This window comes from Hylobates moloch, unplaced genomic scaffold (genome assembly GCF_009828535.3).
Source record: "Hylobates moloch isolate HMO894 unplaced genomic scaffold, HMol_V3 SCAFFOLD_1, whole genome shotgun sequence".
In the NCBI taxonomy this organism is placed as follows: domain Eukaryota; kingdom Metazoa; phylum Chordata; class Mammalia; order Primates; family Hylobatidae; genus Hylobates; species Hylobates moloch.
Window position 1 is genome coordinate 150,293,192 of NW_026652276.1, and position 21,412 is coordinate 150,314,603.

Below are 21,412 nucleotides of genomic sequence, written 5' to 3' on the forward strand. Positions count from 1 at the left end.
AAAAAAAAATGTAAAACAGGTCTCCTGAAAAGCATACAATTTCTGAAGTGTGCTGTCATGTCCACCAAACGAAACACTTTAACTCTGTTTTTCTTAAAGGCAAATTTCTACAGAAACATGAATCTGACAGAGCAATAAATACCATCTGAATCATTTTTAAACGTCTCACCCAAGTTTACTGGACACATGTAAAAGGTGGTGTCTATCATAAAGACCTAAAAGAAGGTATGATATCAGAGCCTTTCATAAAGTCCTGAAAGAGGTACTTACATTTTGCCGTCACTTTGTACCCTCCTAGAGGAGGGGTGTGGCCTTCCAATGCATCAAATCCAGCAGATACTAAGACCATGTCTGGATCAAACTCTTTGGCCACAGGCTTCACGATGGTCCTGCACAGTAAAAATGCAACCGGTCACACGTGGGACTGGTGAATACCTTTACAAATCGTTCAGTGAAAACGAACTGGCACAACAATAGGAACCTCCCAAGAATAAAGAAAAGGGGAATAAAAACATTATTTGAATGGGACAAAAATGTATCATTTCCTTTATAATGAATCGCTGTTATTTTAGCATCCCCATTCAGTCTTTTTTTGGTTCATCTTTTTTCCTCCAAATGGAAAAAAAAAAAAACTGCTTTGCAGGTACATTCTAAAGTCCATCATATTACACATAAGTCTGTGGCTGTTTTATCCCACCGCCTATAAAAAACTGCTTCTTCCAAGGGAGTGACTAATGTTTTACAGAAGAAAGTCAAAGCTTTAGTGAAAACCCGGCTTGCTCCAGTTAGTGAGAACTTGGTGTAAATTTGAACTATAAATTTCTTTTGGGAAAAGTTTGCTTTCCCAACTTAAAAAAAAAAAAAACATTTTTAAATATTTATCATGGTAGGGGGTGACTCTTGCAAAGGAGAAACACGAAGTTCCCTTAATGGAATCCAGACTACAATGTTAAGTGAGTCCAAAGTCAGACACACCAGGAATGTGGCAGCCTCATCCATGACAGCAACCCCTGCTGGCCCCAGTCAGACACTTCAACACTTCCCTTCCCAACTTCAGGGCTCCCAAACCCCTTTCTCATCATTGCTAGCTTTGAGAAAGAATGACTAATGGATGCAACTGGGCTTTATAAAATTTTTAACATGGGCTTGAAGACCAGTATATGCCATCATAAAAATTCAAATTTCAAAAACTATTTACTGAAATGGGGAAACTGCACGCTATAATGAATTTAAAAAGTAGTACAATCACTCTTGTGTGTTAGTGAGAGATAACTAAAACAAATATTAAAATAGTTATCCTTCAATAATGACATAATTACTTTAATTTTTATGTTTGTAAGTTTTCCAGATTTTCTACAATGATTACATATTAATTTTATATTTAAAAAATGTTATTGCATATCATAAACAAGAAGTTGTTGCAGTTATACAATAAAAATATTTAGTTGAAACTTACCTAGAAATGTAAATGATTGAAATATTTTTCCTAATGAATCCACTACTGTCATAAAAATTCTATCCTTCAAGTCCATAAGTATATATGTAAGTGACTTCCACAGTAGTCCCTCCAACAACTGGTAAACCACATAAATCTGAATTGGCTCATCAGTAAAACTAAGTGAAAACCTAATTTTATTTACTATACACAATTATATCATGTTTTTTCTTCAATAAAATTAAAAATTTCGAATACAGCTACATTATCAGGAGATATACTAGATTCTTCCCCATCCCAGTAATTACAAACCTTACATTATGGTTGTCATTGAGTGTCACATATAATAAATTCACTGTTTTTCATGAGTGAAATAGTATTGTGGTGTATGTTGGGATATTAGAGATTGGAACAAGTTTTTTCAAAGAATTAAGAGTGCTTTATCAAGATGCTCAATTTAATTTTATTAATCCTATGTACTCCCTTAGAGAATGGATGCTTCTACAAAATTCAGTAAGCAGATGATTGAACCAGATTGTCTATGCAATCATAAGTATCACAGTAATCAATTTTCCATCTCTTTTCCCTCTATCGGAAGGTCATCCTTCCCTTATTTTCCCCCCAGTATTTACCCATCCTTCAAGGCACAACTCATATACTATCTTCTCCATAAAGGCTTCTCTCTACCCACAGATATTAAATATAGGTGCATATTTTTGAAGTACAAGAAGACAGGAGAGGAGACAAGATTGCCCACATAATTTTAGAACATTGAAAACAGAGATGATCTACAGAGTATAAGTGCCTACAGAAAAGCCACAAAAAGCAAGTGAGGCCGGGCACGGTGGCTCACGCTTGTAATCCCAGCACTTTGGGAGGCCGAGGCGGGCGGATCACGAGATCAGGAGATCGAGACCACAGTGAAATCCCGTCTCTACTAAAAATACAAAAAAAATTAGCCGGGCGTGGTGGCGGGCACCTGTAGTCCCAGCTACTCGGAGAGGCTGAGGCAGGAGAATGGCGTGAACCCAGGAGGCGGAGCTTGCAGTGAGCCGAGATTGCGCCACTGCACTCCAGCCTGGGAGACAGAGCAAGACTCCGTCTCAAAAAAAAAAAAAAAAAAAAAGCAAGTGAATTATTCTCTCTCTTCTTGGAGAAACTAACTGAAAAAGCAGAAAATATCAATAGCTTATTTTTCCAAATCTTCCTATAGTGAATCAGTGGTCAAAATGCCCCATTCACCTTTACAGTGCCCTTTTCTTAAATATGATGAATGCAAATATTTTGTTAATAAAGACATCTTACCCACTTACAGGGGAACTATCTCTCTCTATGCCACGTATCTCTGAATATACGGAATCTACTGGTTTCTATCTGAAGCAAATTGCACATTTGCTATGTAGGTCACTTCTGAATTCACAAACACAACGTGTTTTCTAATTTCCTGTGGGTTTTCAAATTCCTTCACCTTATAGGCCTAATCCTGTACATTTTAACTCATTCCAAAAAGTAAGAAAAAGATGGGAAATTTAGAAAAAGGATACATCACCTGATAGAATCCTTTCACTTAAAAATATACATGCCTAGAATTATGTCTGGGTGGAAGCTGTTTGCTGAATCAATTAGTGAAGTATGATGTGAGAACAGAGGCATCATGCTGCAATGCATGCTGTGTGTTTTCCACTAAATTGAAGAACTACATAGCAACAGATGGTTACGGATGGTGACATTGGTAAGGTTCATTCATTCCTTTCAACAAATATATATTGAGTGTCTACTATGTTGCAAACACCATCTTGTTCTAAAGATGTGCTCAATTTTGAAGTGAATATTATTTATTTTCCTATTGTCAGCATTAAACTCTTGCTCTCCTCTCTGATAAATGAATGAAACTGAGACTCCATAGATCTCTTTATTTTGGCAATGACTTTACGAGTGTCCATGGAAGTGTTCACTGTTTTATTTATGCCAGTCTAGATTAATTTGTATTCAAAAAGATCTATCGTGTCTGAAAGATTGAATAATGTATTTGAGAGTACGAAGTAGGAAAAACAATGTAATTTTTATTAAAACAAATCTTCGAAAGCACTGATTTAAAATTTTATCTGAAGAATTGGGATTTCTGATTAAAGTTAGCAAACAAAGAATACATGTTTGCCTCTCATCTTTTCCAATATCCCACTGAAAAGAAAGTATAGGAAGATACATATGAACTCATGGTTCTTAATATATAACAGATGAATAATTTAGATGACTGTATCCATGGGCTAGTATATATTTCCTAAAAGCAATGGCACCCCAGTGACAAGGAGCAGAGTTAATACCCAGATCTTGCTTTCTTATATCAATCTCCAATAAAAGGACCCAGAGATCCTTGGAGAGGTGGTTGATTCCAGCACTGCATCAGGGAAAATATTACATGACTCTGGAACATCTTGTGGTGACAGAAATCAACAAAATGCTTAAAAAGAGACATGGACATGTCAGTAGGACATGTGAACCAATCTGAAAGCACTTTCAATGGCCAAAGCTGAAACCATTTGATGAGCAAAATAAATAACGATAGTATTGGATTATAATCCAAACAATCAAACACCAAGTCCATAGTGAATACATAATAATTGAATAGAAAGGAGAGAAAACAGCTCTTTCTTACAGAAAAATATCATCTAATAAATGTAGAAGAATTGAGGAAAATATATAATTACCATTGGAACAAGACAGAAATAATTGAGGTGGGCAAGATTCAAGGATGGATACCAAAATTAGTGTAGCCAGGCATTGTGGCTCATGGCTATAATCCCAGCACTTTGAGAAGCCAAGGCAGGAGAATTGCTTGAGCTTAGGGGTTCCACCCTGGGTAACACAGAGAGACCCCATCTCTCCAAAAAAGATTAGCCACACATGGTGGTATGTGCCTGTAGTTCCAATGACTCGGGAGATTGAGACAGGAGGATTGTTTGAGCCTAGGAGTTTGAGGCTGCAATGAGTTATGATCGTGCCACTGCACTCCAGCCTAGGTGACAGAGCAAGACTCTGTATCAAAAAATAGTAATAACAATAGTAATGATAATAAATAAGATTAGTGGACAAAAGATTGCAGACAATCATTATATTTGCATAATCCCAAAGTATCTTCTGCAAGGTAATAAGAAGGAAAATAATAGAAACTTTGAAATGAAGAAAACTTCAGACACGACCTGAATAAAGTTAACATCTCCTATGATTGGACATACCAGCATCAATACTCCCTGATATGATGCATTAAAGGCAAAGCACTCCTATGGCATTTTTACTAAAAACATATAACTTCAAATCTCATGATGAGGAAATATTAAACAAATTTAAATTGAGGAATATTTGACAAAATAAGTGACCAGTATTCTTCAAAAGTAATGGCCATAAAAAACAAGGGAAGATTAAGGACTTGCTACAGATTGGAGGAGATTGAGGAGGCATGATGTCAAAGGGCAATGCAGTATGCTGGATTGGATTCTGGGACAGAAACAGGACATCAGTGGAAAATTTGCAGTCCCATATAAAATCTGTAGTTTAGATAAGAGCATTCCACACATATTACTTTCTTAATTTTGATTACTATGATTACGTAAGTTTTTAATATTAGGGTACACTGCGTGTTGGCGTACAGGAACTCTGTCCTATTTTGACAGCTTTTTCTGTAATTTCAATATTATTTCAAAATAAAATCCAACAAGTATCAGAATATCAAAATAAATAAAATTATAGCAATTAAAGAGGGTAGGACCATTGCTACCAAGCAAATTTCTAACAAATTTCCAGAATAAGGAAATTGACTGGAAGTACACTAAAAACAAAACAAAACAAAACAAAACAAAACAAAAACAAAAAATAAAGCTACTGCTTTGCATATGTGTTCATGGGACCACAGAAGAGATGAGAGACACTCCATCCAATTGAGCCTGTGTCAGGAAAACTCTCTAAACCAGTGTTTTTTTCTCTGCTCTCACACGACCACAATAATCTTCAATACAGAAGACGTCTGTGATCAAAGGTGGGTGCTTTTCTCCACACGCCAAACAGTGGATGTCTGCTGGGTGTCCTCCAATTCAGTTTCAGCACTATCTACCTGGAGATTGTGAAGATCCCACAAGTTGAGGACTCAGTCTCTTTATTAGTCTGTTCTTGCACTGCTATGAAGAAATACCTGAGACTGGGTAATTTATAAAGAAAAGAGCTTTAATTGGCTCACAGTTCTGCAGGCTGTACAGGAAGCATGACGCTGGCATCTGCTTGGCTTCTGGAGAGGCCTCAGGAAACTTACAAACATGGCAGAGTAGGAGGAAGAGAGAGAAGACGGAGTTGCTACTTTTAAACAACCAGATTTCATGAGAACTCTATCATGAGAACAGCACTAGGTGAGTGGTGCTAAACCATAAGAAACCACCCCCATGATCCAATCACCTCCCACCAAGCCCCACCTCCAGCATTGAGGATTACATTTTGACATGAGATTTGGTGGGACACAGATCCAGACCAAGACAACTCTCCCAAGGCCCTTCCCCCCACCTCAACACACACACACACACACACACACACACACATACACACACACACACACACGCCCCAATTGTGAGTCCAGGAACTTCCCTTCAATTTGGGGTTCCCATGCCCCCTTCTTTGGGTTGGATTAATTTGCTAGAGCTGCTTCACAGAACTCAGAGAAGCACTTACTGACATTTACTTTATTATAAAGGACATTCAAAGGCTACAAATGAAGAGATGCATAAGACAAGGTATGGGGGAAGGCGTATGGAGTCTCCATGCCCTCCCTGGGAATGCCACCCTCCAGGAACCTCTACATTTCCAGCTATCTGGAAGCTCTCCAAAGCAGTCCTCTTGAGTTTTTATGAAAGCTTCAGGACACTCAGCATTCCTTCATTCTAGAGAGAGTCTTAAGACCTACAATAAGAAGGGTGGGAAGAGTAGAGTCCTGCCTTGGGACAGATGAAAGGAGAGCAGAAGATCAGAGGCCCACCTCTGAGGCCTAGCACACCCAATATTATATTACTTTTAATGACATTACTTTTAATGGCAAAAAACACAATTACTTTTGCACCAACCTACTAAGAAAAAAATCTGTAGCAAGAACTATGGGAGTTATGAGCCAGGAACTGTGGAAAAAAACTAATGTATGTCCTAACACCATATACTCCACTGAGGAAATGGGTATGGTGACGGAAAAGAGGCAGGACTTAAAACAAGAAATTAAAAAAGTGTCAGTTGGTTAAGAATATCAAACTACATCCCAATGCCTTAATTACCTTTCCTCGATGCCAGCAACCAAGCAACACAGTCGGATTGCCTCTTTCTTAAAGAAAAGTACGTATGTGTGTGAACAAAGCTAAGACTTCTAATGCAGATACTGGGACTCTAACATGCCGTCCTCCTTATTTTGTCATTTATGGGGATCCAGAGACCAAGAGCTGCTGTCTTCTAGAATGCTAACACTAAACTGGGGTTTGACAGTCCACACACACTCAATTGACCCATTTATACAACCACAGGGAAAACTGGTACCAGCTACTTTCTTAAATATGAGTGGAAAATCAGGGATTATCTGGCATATAAGAAGACCATGTTGTATGAAAGAAAAAAAAGATTAAAACAAACATATATACAGAAGACTCTAAATGAAACAGATAAAGTTCAGACAACAAACATAACAAACATAATAATTTCAAAGAAATGCTGGAAAATATTTTAGCCTTAAAACAAAGACATGCTGTTATGAAAAAGAACAATCAAAGAACAAGAGAAGTACTTAAAGATAAAAACTAAAATTGCATAACTTAAAAAATTAGTAGATGATCTGAAGAAATAAAATTGAAGAAATTGCCCAGAAGAGGAAGCAAATAGGTAAAGTATAAAATAATGGGAAAATATAAGACACAGAGGGTCATTGCAGAAGTCCTATATTTAAGTAATAGGAGTCCCTGAGAGAGCCAAGAAAAGAGAGGAGAGGAAATGATCAACTTACAACAGAAGATAATTTTTCAGAACTAAAAATACTCAAGTATATGAATTTGATTAGTCCAACCAGTGTGAAGCTGTATGTATTTTTTAAAAAATACACACTTGTCAGATCCTAAGAGAGCCTTAAAAAGAAAAAACGTGTCCTCAAAGAATCAGAAAATGATATTGACAGCAAAGTCCTAATCAGTAACACTGAATGTTTTTACATTCCGAGGGAAAATTATTTTTAAACTTCAATGCTGCTTGCAGCTATCACACACTAGTATTTAAGTATGTGACTTAAATAAAAATACTTTAAAAAATATTAGGGCTCAGAAATTTATTTTCAATGCTCCCTTTCTGAATAACTTACTTGACAATGTACTTTTGCAAAGCAAGAAAGTGTATCAAAGAAAGAATGAGGCGTGGGACCAAGTAGTGGATATGCCATCATAGGAGAATATAGAGGATTCACTGGAGATTTGCACCTACACTGCTTTGCTAGAAAACACATGATTGAAGCAATAACAATGGCATATATGCTTTTTTGTCCTCACCTACCAATGGTTATTCTGTCATGTTCTTCTTGAAGAACAACCCTCTTCCTTCTTCCCTGCATGTCTCTACCCCTGGTGAAACCCATGCTAGTGAGAATAAACCAAACTTATAAAAATAAAAGGAGACAAAAAGAGTACTACCACTAATATAAAGAGATATCAATCATGTGACTAGATGCTAAACACAGTAATCAGAAAAGAATTCCACTTTAAATTTCTTTCCATGAGATTTGGAACAATTGATTCTGATTCTGAACTTCCTCAGAATCAGATTTCTGGAACTATTTCATCTCTAGTCAATGGCCAAACAATTGGTTGCACTGACATTGAGTCAAGTGTTGTCCTTAAGTTGAACCACACTAGTAATTTCCCATGACTCACCCCAGCATGTGCTGAGTGAACGGTATAAGACGCTACCCACTCATTTGACGTGCTCAGTTGCAAGAAGGGAATTCCCATAGGAGCAGAACTCTGGCTTGGTTCCACAGCCTGCAACTCAAAATTATAAAGCAAATTTCACAACATCTTAACCTACAAAGTTACTCAACAATATTTTTATATTCATTTAGAAGTAATTTATTGAGTCCCTGCCATATGGGAAGCACTGGGATGGTGCTGGGATTCAAAAATGCAAATATGTTGTAACTCTGCCTTCAAAAAGGTCATACGTTAGAAGGAAAGGCAGGTGGAAAACAAACCCAGGCGCACACAATGTACTGAGGGACAGAGGACAGTGGGCAACCAACAAGGAAGAAACAATGTGAAAGTCCACCACAGAGGATGTGTAAAGTGAGTTAGGACGTCAGTTATAGGCCAGGGTTCACAGCAAAGTCCCTGATCTCTTGCCTTCATGGCAAGACACTATATAAATAAACAGGTAAGCATGTAATAAGGACTAAGGTGAAAAACAAATTGTACAGAAAGTCACGGGGGTGGTGCACGTTGAGACAGGGGTACCTAGAGAAGGCCATTATGAGGTGGACATAGCCCTGAAGTGGAAGGGTCTTCCACATATTCAGGACATCAAAAGAATGTCACTGTGGCTCACACAAAGTGAATGAAAGGAAAGATGGTTGGAAATGGGATCAGAAAGGTGGCATAAAGCCAGTTCATGTAGCATCTCGTAGGCCATTGTGAGGACACTGGATTTCATTCTGAACAAGAGTGGAAACTCAAAAGTTTTGAGTAGGCAGTTATATGATCTTATACGTCACCTCTGAGACAGCAGATTCTGATCCCCTGTATAATTTATAATAGCATATTATAATCATGCAAATGTAAATTATAGGTGTAAATCCAAGCCTACCTTTTTTCTCTATAGTCTAATTGTATATCATTGCATGAAAGCATCATATTATAAAATTATACCTTTTCAAATGGTACAAGAACTTTTATTTCTTTTAGGTTTTTCTGGCAAAACCAAAAATGCGCATTATAGACTGCACATTTTTTCATGCATTCACCTATGTTTGTGCATGAAGTACAAGGAAAAGATGCTTCCAAGCAAAGTGGTGAAGGCAGCACATCAAAGAACTGTTTCTATACAGATTCCAGGCAGCTATGGTGGCTGCTGGTGCTGCAAAACAGCCCCCAGCGTCTCACACACCACAGGCCCAGTAGGGTCCTTGTGGGGGGCACTAAATGAAGGTTTACCATGGGCATTTGTGGAAAACCATCAGTGCTAGAAGCTCTAAGCACACCAGGTATAATTGATATTCTCCTCTAGCTCCACCAGCCCAGACCTGAGTAAGTCCTGCTCTTCTTCCTTAGCATTCACCCTCCAACTCTTCACACCCCCAACACACACACATTGCCCCCTTCTCTCTTTTACCACCCCCTTTTTTATTGCCTCTATTTTTCATCTTTGGCAGCTCCCTGTCTCTTTCTCAACCCATAGCCAATCTTTCAAGGAATCCTATTGTCAAACTTTCAAAATATATCCAGAAATTTACCACGTTCCTACACCTCCACTGTTCTCACCCTGGCCTGTGCCAACTTTACTGCTCACCTGGATCACAGCTGTGGCCTCCTCGGAGGGGCCCATACTACATCTTTATCCCTGTACTCTGTTCTCAAAATGGCAGCCGGCCAGCTTAACATGTTTAATCAGATCCTCATCTGATTAACTAAAAATTAAAATCCCCCCCAAAAAACATAATGTTTTAAGAAAGTTTACGAATTTGTGTTGGGCCACATTCAAAGCCATCCTGGGCCCCATGCGGCCCATGGGCCGTGGGTTGGACAAGCTAAAGTCTAGCACATAGTGGATACTCAATAAATAGTTGTTGAATGTTATACCCAGTGATGCCCTCTCTGGTTTTTCGTGTTTGCAGGTCAGATTTTCTTGGTGCCTCACTCTTCCTCAGCCTCTGCACATTTCACAAATGTATGTAAAATCCCTCTTTTAGTGAAAGGCCATTCACATTTCTACTGCGGCTTCATTGTTTATGAGCCTTTGCTTTAAATGCAAACATCAGAAAATCGTCCTTTCCTCTCTTGTCCAGCTGGTTCCGAATCTCTCCAGACACAAAAGCAGAACGGGGACGATAATTACAAGAATATGCAAATGCTCATTTAATTCATTTTTAATCTAGAAATTATACTACTGTAATGAGGAGAAAAGGAAAAAATTGGGCTAAAAAACTTTCACACCTTCAGAAAATGTGACATATATATGATATGGCTTCTATTTTTTTATGTTTTGTTTATTGCATTCTCCGAATCTACATAGCTTTTCTCGTTCTGTCTCCATAATTCTTCTCAAAATGAATTTCCTCTTATCTTGCCCTATTTTTATTCATTGATTTAGAAATGCTTCTAAGCTAGCTAGGTTTTTTTTTTTGTATTTTTACAAATTGATTATCCAAATTGGAACTCTGTCAGTATAAAGGAAAACATTATTCTCTAACCATTTTGCTTTGGTGAGCATTGGAACACTGTATAAACCAGATGGAGAGGGGGAAAGGTGAGGTTTCTCCAAAAGTCTTCAAGAAGGGGGTTAAATTCTGCAATGATTTCTACTGTGTGCCATCTCAAAATTGAATTATCTGGCTTCAGTGTACAATTGTAGGGGGTTAGAAAAATCACTTGATTCCAACTCAAGATATTCAATTTCTGTTCTTGGCACTGCCTCCACTTGGGTAACCTTAGTAAATTGTCTTAGTTTCAACTATTATATGAGACTGGGGGGATTCATTTAGATTAACTCTAAAGTCATATGTGGCTCTATTATTCTACGATTTTTCTATGTTCCAGATCTAATACACCAAAGGGACACTTTTTCCCCCTTCATATGCTCTTTCTCTTGCATTTGATAAGAAAAGTTGTTGCCTGAAGCTCACATCCTTGCTGATCAAAATCTTTGCCTACATATCCACTGATTTGCCCCTGGCCTTTCAGATCGATTCTAAAGTGTGTCTTTCCTTTGATGACGCTAGACCCTAGAGTGGAGAGCAAACTATTTCACTGCAAGAACAAAGTTTGTATGAGCTATATTTTGGGGGCAGAATTATCACTTCTAAAGAGATTGGAGCTCTAAACGTGACATTGTGAGTCCATATCATTTCACTACATCAAAATAGCAATCCTATAGTACTATGTGCTTTTAAATGAATCATTGATGAGAATAAGGAAACTACATACAAATAGCACATATATATCATAATATAATGCAATATATTATAACTAGGAATATGTATGTGTGTGTGCACTCATATATATTCCTGGTCCAGAAAGTGTATTCTTTGAATTAGAGTTTCAAATATGACATTTAATAAGTTTATATTGCTTTAGTGCTGAAGAAGCCAATGCTAATTTTAAATGCTATGTGTTTAAAAAATAATGAATACTTGAAGGCAATGAGGGACTTTCCTTGCCTAAGATGTGTCATGTAGCCAATAACATTTCTGACTAATTCTGAGATATTGCCCAATGTGTCTCTGAGCTAAGAGTTGAGAGAGAAATTTTTCTCAACAGTGTCTCTTCCTGACTTTGGGACATTGTCTGTGAGAATAGTATTAGTATATTTATATTATTACATTTGGAACGCCTCTGAATATAGAATGATGCCACCTCCCTAGGCAAAATTCTATATGCAAGCATAGGGAGCTGGGCAAAATGGTAAGATTGCTAGTTTATCAAAACAGATAAACTGATTCTTATCTAATTACCATATATAAAACAATGACAATAGAATTAACAGATTTTGCTTTTGTTAAACTCTGTACTAAAATCTAGTCTAGAAAAACCAACAACAAAATGTTGAAACATGCTTAGTTTGGAGTTGCTAGAAGTCATTAAGAGTTAATATTAAAATTGTATTGAAGTAAACACTCATTTGCTGAGAAATGTAGAATGTAATGTATATATGTCCCTTCCCAGTCATTATTATATAAAAGCATAGAAATACCGTGAATTTTAATATGCCAAAAATGTGTCTTTAAGTTTGCAACAGTGGTTCTCAAGAAATATTTTATTATGATTTCAAATGTGAGTCCAGTAACATAAGGGGGCTGTTATGTATTTGGTTTCATAAGCATTATTAAATCAGTCTTTCCACATTTGTAAGTACTAGAGCTGGAAAGGGACAGTAGTCCCGACTTTGCTCTGCTACTATACAATTAACAAAAGACCAGGTCCTAGAGAACCGAGGCTGAGCTACAAGGGTGTGGGGAGCGGGCAAGGGTCTTTGCCAGCATAATGCACTAGAACTATTGATTCTTCTTGAACCCCTTCAAAATTGCCTGTGATTGCTCAATAAAATACACCCTTCCTTATAGTTCCAGTGGGTGCTGACAAGGAGGTCAGCTGTGTAGCAACTTTGTTTTATCTTATGCCTACCTTATTACCCCTTCCTCTTTCCTTCCTTTCTTTCTTCCGTCTTCCTTTTTTTTCTTTCCTTTATTTCCTTCTAATTTTATCCTCTTTTAGCCCAATTTATTCTTAAAGGGCATGAAAAGAGTTTAAGACATTGAGAAAAACTTAACACAAGTCAGAACAAAGTATTTAACTTTGTTTCCTTATATTAAGACCAACTGGATAACCAAGGAAGAAAGTATATTTAAAGAATAACATAATCCTCATGGTTTAGGCAAGAGACGCAGAACAAGCCCCTGCAACATGTATCTTTCCAAATCTTTGTTTATTTTCATTTCTATAGCAACCTGGTGGTTGTAAAACATTGCCATAATGAATAGAAAATAGAACACAAATGACAGTAAAATGTTCTTAAAACTTACATAGCAGAGAATTATTTAGAAAATTCGGAAAGGCTTTTTTTTTTTCTCAGATGGGCTCATAGCAGGAAAAATGTCTACCCAAGTCATTAGTAAATTTCCCCTCCAGAGCGACAATAAGATGCTGGTGACACGTGCACTTTGGAAACTTAATTATGTGCCTATTTTTTGTTATTACTTTCTTTATCCAAAAAATCCCTAAAGAGATTATACTACCATCAAATCAGTCATAGGGATTTCTCTCCTTTCGGTGGGGTGCAGTGTGTAGCTTAGTACACATATTGCATTTCCCATTACCCTATGAGCAGCATATACTTTTTGCAAAGTTTCAAATGAGCCTCTCTTTAGTCTTTGCACAAGTGATTGCATTCCATAAAATATTATTGCATAAAGCCAAAGGACTTTGGCTAAAAATTAAACTCAGTATTCCAATAAAATCATATATATTTCTCTCTCTCTCTTTCTCTCACATACATATATATATATATATATATAAGAGTGTTAGCCTTTATATTTCTTCTCAAGAGGAGAGAAAAAGAAGCTTTGTAGGCATAAAAATAAGGAAAAAGAAAGGTCAAACATTACTGTAAGTAAATGTTCTGTGGTTTATAGAATTCACAAAACAAATTACAGCATGACATCCTTTTCAAGGAACTGTTTGTGTCTTTGGAAAAAGTGTGTATTATTTTTGGTGAACTCTACCTTTTGATGTGGCCTTTCTGAGGAAGGCAGCATCATCAAGTTTTTTTTTTTTTTAATTGCGTAACAATGTGAGATGAACAAGACAAAAGGCAAGCTCATTTAGTAACACATTTTTCTTGTTACTTCTTGTTACAGTCTCAGAAAGAGACTGAGAAGAAAGAAAGAACCTGGGGCCTGAATAGAGTTCTGAAGTACAGAGTCAGGCTGTCTTCTCAATCAGGAGACCAGCCCAAGATCGAGGAGTGTTACATGTATTCATAGCTAAAATAACAGGAGAGTAGGATTAATTCCAAAGCTAAAAAAATAGCTTATTTATGTTGGAGGCAAGGAAACTCTTTTCTTCTAGCAGCAACAATAAAATTATCAACCATTTTGACAATGTACTAGGTGCCAGGCATGAAGTTAAGAAGTTTATAGATTCCTTCTAATGTTGCAATGATCACAATATACTTGAAATTATGTATTTTGATCCCAATTATAGATAGTAAGACTAAGACTCAATGAAGGTAAGACATTCAGTCAAGTTGTTTCAGCAAATAACTGACTGACTTGGGATTCAAACTCAGATCTGTCTGAATCCAAAGATCATGTTCTCAGAAACTTGACAATTCCACCGCCTTTTAACTGCATTTTTGGATGAAAAATTACTGTTTCTAAGTGCTCTGATTCTATGAGGCAATTAAGGCATATCATGTGTACTGAAGCAATCACTTCAGTGTTTCTATGAGTTAGAAAGGAAGTAGGTATGCCACTCAAACTTCACAGGAGATCAGGACATGGTAAAAATGAGACACTGTTGTCAATATTTATTCAGCAGCAACTTATTTCCAGGTACAATTCCAACTGCAATGTTCACTCCACCAAGTATGAACGTTCCATGGTGACATGATAGAGTAGTTTTATTACTTAAGATAAAAATATACTCTGATTAGACTATGGATTGTCACTTGGATTAGGGTGAAAGCAATTTCTGAGTAAAGTATATTCAAACATTCTAGATAGGAAATGTTAAAATAAGCTGATTTGGTCACTCTGGTGTCCTCACCCAAATCTCATATTGAATTGTTTTCCCCTATCCTGTTCCTGTGATAGTGAGTTCTTATGAGATGTGATGGTTTTAAAGGGGCTTCTCCCTTTGCTGGACACTCATTCTCTCTCCTATTGCCTCGAGAAGACGTGCCTCCCACCATGATTGTAAGTTTCCTGAGGCTTCCCTAGCCATGCAGAACATGCAGCCACATGAGTCAATTAAACCTCTTTCCTTTATAAACTACCCAGTCTCGGGTATTTCTTCACAGCAGCCTAAGAATTGAGTAATACATTGATTATCCGTTTTTCCAAATATGCAACCATGTGGATCCATATGCACAGATAGCTAGCTTTCTCACTGATTATTTTCATTTTTTGAAAAGGGAATGTTATGGTGGTATGTCGACACTGCTGTCATGATACTGTGACATGCTAAATGAACCACTAAACAGCTGGCAGAATCCAAGATTTCAATGGATAAAACATTTGAAAACTAATTTTCTTTTGTGCATGTGTATTTGTTTTAGACCAAATAATACTCCAGTTATTAGTACAGCAGTACTATACCCTCATATTTAAAAAAATTTGCTTGTTTTTAAAAATCTTTTCAAGTAGCAGATATTATATAAATATTTTCAAATTGGTCTGTATATATCACATTCCAATTTGGAAACAAAATAGCTGAACTCAACTTTGTCAAGTTTGTCTTTTCATAGATTTTTTCATTTATTAATTTATTCCTGGAACATTCATTGAGCATCTACAGTGAATCTCAATGCCAAGGTGCCAAGTGCTAGATTTCATACTATCAGGACAGATTCCTATGATTCCTATACTTAACAAGTTCAGGTGGCATGGATGAAGCAACTCCGTAAACAAATTTCTTCCAGTTCAAAGGGATGCGTTCGTTAATACAGATATTGATTTTTTTTCTCCCAGTTCAAAACAGTAATTACTCTAAAAACTACAGCTATAAATGTGGACATAGAAAATGAACTTATTAATTATTCTGGAGAACAGAGACAAGGCTTTATAGATAAAATGATATTTTAATTTGCTGTTTAAACAGTGGCTTTCAAAATTCTCAAACCACAACAAACAACAAAAAAAGTACATTCCACTCCAGGAACCAGTACATACACACACACATACACACACACACACACACACACACACACACACAACTAAAACATATTTTGTGAAACAATACGTAACACTATTTTATCTTCTATTACATTCTATTAAAATGCCAGTCTTGACCCTCTAAATTGATTTCATAAACTTTTAATGTGCTGCAACACACAGTTAAAAAAAAAAACTAAAAAAAGAGAAGCAATTAGTCAATGAAAGAAAATAAATACTTCCAGACAAAAGGAAGAGCATATTTTAGTCATAAAGTTACCAAAACTACGACACATAGAGAAAATGATAAAAATTAAATGAAGTTGAATCATGACATATATGGGAGTGAAGAGTTGAAAGCTGGACTGAAGAAATCAGAGAAAGGAAAAGATAAAGCTGAGAGGTAGTAGAAGAATATATGAACAGACTGTGAATAACTGCACTGTGATTTCCTTCAAAGGCACTTTATGGTTTGACAACAGTGACTCAGCAGTGATCATTAAGGTGGCAAATGAATACTACTTATGCTTCAGGGAAAGACGGTAATTTGGAGAAAAGATAGGAAGGCACTGAGGTGACAGGGAAAATCACAGAGACCCAAATCGATGTTACATTTGATGTATTATTCACATCCACCAAAAAAATGTTAATAGAAAGCAATTGATTAAATAAATTGTGCTATTTCCAAAGCTAAATGCACACAAATGTTTTTCTTTCCTGCCATTTATATCACAAACTCATAAACTGAAATTAAGGGAAGCTGCTAATGCATTTGTACATTTGTAATGTATTTGTAATATACATTCATAATGTACATTTGCAATGTATTTGCAATATTTGTAATGCATTTGTAGGCTTCTTTTTACCCACTCCAAGTTCAATGTAAGAAAAATAGAGGTTCTACCTACATAGTTTATAAAATCAATAATATTAACACCCTTTAGGGGCAATTTCTATGCAGCAGCCATGAGTGGTGGAGAGATAACCATGTGTTCAAGTCCCTCTGTTCATTATAGTGACCAAAACAGCAAAATAGATTTTGATTTTTAGGGATAGATTCTTACTTTAGGGGTTTGATTTGCAGTTAAAAAATCTAATCAGTTACTCATGGTTTCTAAATAATACTCATAGTTTCTAAGATAAGAATAGATTCTTATTTTAGGGACTTGATCTGCAGTTTTAAAAATCTAATCAGTTACTCATAGTTTCTTAGGGGCTATGAGCCTTTAGCATGAACCTATGATGCAGTATCTCTCAGGACCAAAACATTATAAGAGCATTCTTTTCAAAGCATGCGTTTTAAGGAAACAGCAGGATTCATCTCCCATAACTAAATCTCTGCTCCAAAGATCCAACAGATGTTGGGTCTGTGTGCAAAGCAAACACCAGCCCCACTAATGTGGTCTGTGCTGAATTCTTTGTAATTAGACATCTATCCCAGTGCAGAGTCAAGGTCATTAGAGTAAAAGGCTGTAATGCTTACAATTATTTTGCTCCTTGTGTTTCTCTGCATGAAGTCAAGGAAGATGACGGTGCACAGAAGTAAAAGAAGGAATGTTTCCATTACTGCAAAAGTCTCTTGGTACCATAAAAGGCTGGGAAACAGAGACCAAGTCGGTAGTAGAATCAGCTACCGTTTGGTTAGACAGCTTGACCTGGATTTGGCTAAGAATCCCTTCTCCTTCTTTTCTTCCCCTCTCCACCTTCTGACCTATGCAAGGGAAACATTAACTGACAGAACAGCAAGCAGAAAAATAAGGGGCTAACAACCACAGCCTAATTAAATTTAACATATTAAGAAGTGGTGAAACCACAGGCAGCTGAAAAGGAGTGCTGAAGTTCAGCATGGCCACCATGCCTAAACACAGTCGGTGCCATGAACTGTGAACAGTGTTCTCAAAGGACAGGCAGGACAGGCATGCTCATGATGAAGACTTAAAGCAAAAGACTCTAGCAATGATAGAAATGAGGTGGATAGAGCTACTGACCATGGGCCAGGATAAAAAATAATAAAATAACAATTGCAACTATTTTCTGTAAATAGAGGAAATGTGCATTTATGTCAGGTTTACAGAGAATGGCCACTAATCAATCAGTCAATCTTTCCAACTCCCTTCTCTGTAATAACACTACGCTAGGTCGAGATAGATCTTTAGGGGGTGTATATTTGGAAAACGTCTGCTGCACGTAATTTAATTTAAAGCAAGTCCTGAGCTGGAAGTCTTGAAACCAGTCGGTGACATTCATTGGTTGTGTGATAGAGACATGTCCTATTACTGCTCTGGTTTCAGAGACGGCTTCTGGAGAGTAGAGTGCAGTGGGATTAAGGGATGCCTTCTAGCTAATTCTTACTACCTCTGAAATCTGACGCCAATCACTTAGCAGCCAATTGCATCCATTTTCCCATTATATTATAAAAGCATTATTTTAAACCTAGGTGATAATCAAAATATTTAACAATAACAACCCAAGCCCTGCCCAATTTATGCAGGCACTAACCATGTTGCTTGCCTTGGGGATTTAAGTACACTGTCAAAATATATAGACCATAAATGCTGTAACATCAATGACCGTGATAAAAATCCCATTTTCATAAATTTTAGCATTTATTAGAAATAATGGCATTTATTTTTTTTTTTCTTGCTATAGTGGCTCCTTACTCCCACCCATTTAAAAAATCACCCCAATTTGATTATTTACTCTTCTATTAGACTTTTTATACTTTTCTCTATTCAGTATTTTTTTCTTTTAGCATCCCATGCTAGTGTTTTTGTACTCTATTTCTCTTTGTTTCTTTCTCTTACAGCCATTTCTGTATTTTCTCTACCCTCCCTATTGACTATTCTTCTGATTCCCCTTTCTGTTTAATTGGAAATGCACCTGAATTACCATAAACTTATTTTCTTTGCAGTAAGATACACCGACAGCCTCTGTATTGATTAAATGACCATTATCAACATCGTTACAATCATGATCACTACCTTGAACCCCATAAGAATATAATTTACATAATATCTGTAGCCAAGATAGCAAAAATAAATTTCAGTTTTTCAGCTGCCAATATATGACAGTAAATGATATATCACCTGGCAGATAGAGCTAAGCCTTTCTCAGGAACGTGTTTTAAAAGTACCCTTACATTTCATTTTCTTGTGCTGCATATTAGCAAGTATCTGCCAAGTGACATGCTTGCCGAATACCCACAGGTACATCACATTAAGGCAAATTTCTGGTACATTTCTGGTGAAGTCTTCCCACATAGCAATGAACAGAAAGATTTTTAAAATAGAAGTTTTATTGTATTACTTTCTTAACCTTGTTTTTAAAAAAGTATTTCAAAAATAGATGTCTATTTATTTATACTAGAGGAATTAAGAGTATGTCACTATGTTCCAAGCAAGTAAACTACATTTTCCTTGGCTAATTCCACTTTTACTAAATATTATAGTCAGCTGGATAAATTACAATTCAATCAGCAGTTAAGATAACCAGACATGTGAATTATTCTTATGTCTAATGTTTGTCATCAGATAGGTAACTTCTGAGAAAAATGCCAATCAACTAATTTTTAAAAATACATTCATTTGACTAATTTAATTTCCTTGAAATTTAATTATATAATCATGTTGTAAAGGTATAGGTAAATGCACGCTAATGAAATCTAAGAGTTGAAAAGATTCTGCTGCCCTTAAATTCTATTAAAATGACTAGTTCTGTATTAGTAGAACGGCTATGACAAACAATTAAAAGCTAAACTCTTAAATTATAACACTTTCAAATAGATACTTTAAAGATGGCACATGCTTAATTCTCATTAAGACAGTAAGAAGTCTGGTATTCGATTTATAAAGATGTTCTGAATATATTTTGTGAATCATGATTTTGGGATTAAATTTTCAGAAGCCAAACAAAACAATATTCTAAATTACAGAACAAATTATCTTACAATTGATGCTCATTTTGTAACCTTCTATTATATTACTGAACTTAATGACTTTAAAAACTTTCATTTCAGAATTGGTAAGAAACCCCCAAACTCATTTTTTTTTTTCCTAATGGATTTAACCCTTCCCAGGGTCACCTACAAATTTATTCTGGTATGGATTGAAGTCTTCCATTTGTTTTAATAAATATAATCATGCAAAAGTCCTGGACATATTTATTTAATATTTTTAAGGAGACTAGGATGTCAAGGGTATATTTTCTGTTTCATTTCATTAACATAAATCACTCTGCTTAAGATGAAACACCATACACGTGAACCACATTAAAGCAACTCTAACCCTTCGGTGGAAAGTCGGAGCCAGGCCAACTCAGGGACTAGCCTCAGTCCACATTCTGAACACGTTCACAAACAGGTGCAGACCCTTCACACCAAACCCAAAAGAAGAGTGTGTGCTCCCCATGTAAATACTGGTTGCTCCCCGCACCCCTACTATGATTTGTTTGGTTTGGATTGACTTCATTATTTTTCCTCGATGGATCCTTTCTTATATATATTTTTAAAAATCTACCTTAACATACACTGGAAACAAAGGGGGAAAAAAAAAAAAAAACTCCTTTACTCTGATCTCCTCAGCATGTGCCCTCAGATGAAAAATGTATCCCAGTTGAATTTTTATGTCAAGATCATTCCCTGTCAGTGCAGTTTCTCTAAGAAATCCCCCACCTTTGTAGAATTTCTCTCTCTTCACTACCCAGCATAGCCATTAATTTTACCTAAGGCTCATTCCATGGTGCAGTGTCCATTGCTTCACTCCAATTAATGGCAATACAAGGCGTTAGGACCATATGTACCAAGGCATATTTACCATAAAGCTAATGAATCTGAATTTTCAAAGTCCCTCACTCACGTGGACCTTTTCCAAGTCCCTGTACCTATTTTTGAATTTTTGCCTTGTATTATTTCTTTGAAAGAGAGTTCCTGTAATTGTACAAGATTAACACCCACAAATCAGGCCTGGCCTCAAAATAGGAATGATAGTATGTCTGTAATCATCCCTCCTCCTCGCCTGACTCTAACCGTCCTCAAGTTCCTGGACATGCCAGGAGGACACTGGGCTACTCACAAGACTTGGATTAATAGTCCTTTCCCTTATCTCTGTTCTCCTAGTGCATGGTCAATATTTCAGGCTTTGCTCATTCTCTAATTGTAGTGATTCACACTCCCAGCCCCGACTGTTACATGCTTCTGCATTTTTCTCCACGGCAACTAGCTCAGTTAAGCACGTGGGAGAAAGTCAGCTACTTGTAAGGCAGCTTTATGCACATTCATACTCATGAAAGATACCTCAAAGCACCAAAGGCTAAATTGAGACACTGATCAAGCAGCCAGAACA

General features: G+C 36.6%; 1 protein-coding gene across 2 annotated transcripts in view; it reads right to left on the reverse strand.

Annotated features, from left to right (window-relative positions):
- Positions 1-21,412, reverse strand: part of HDAC9 (histone deacetylase 9) — a 945,763-nt gene that overhangs the window by 151,638 nt on the left and 772,713 nt on the right. For both annotated transcript variants that reach the window (XM_032759782.2, XM_032759765.2), the window contains one exon: positions 271-389. In XM_032759782.2, coding sequence (XP_032615673.1) covers positions 271-389 — 119 coding nt within the window. The remainder of the gene's footprint in view (positions 1-270; positions 390-21,412) is intronic.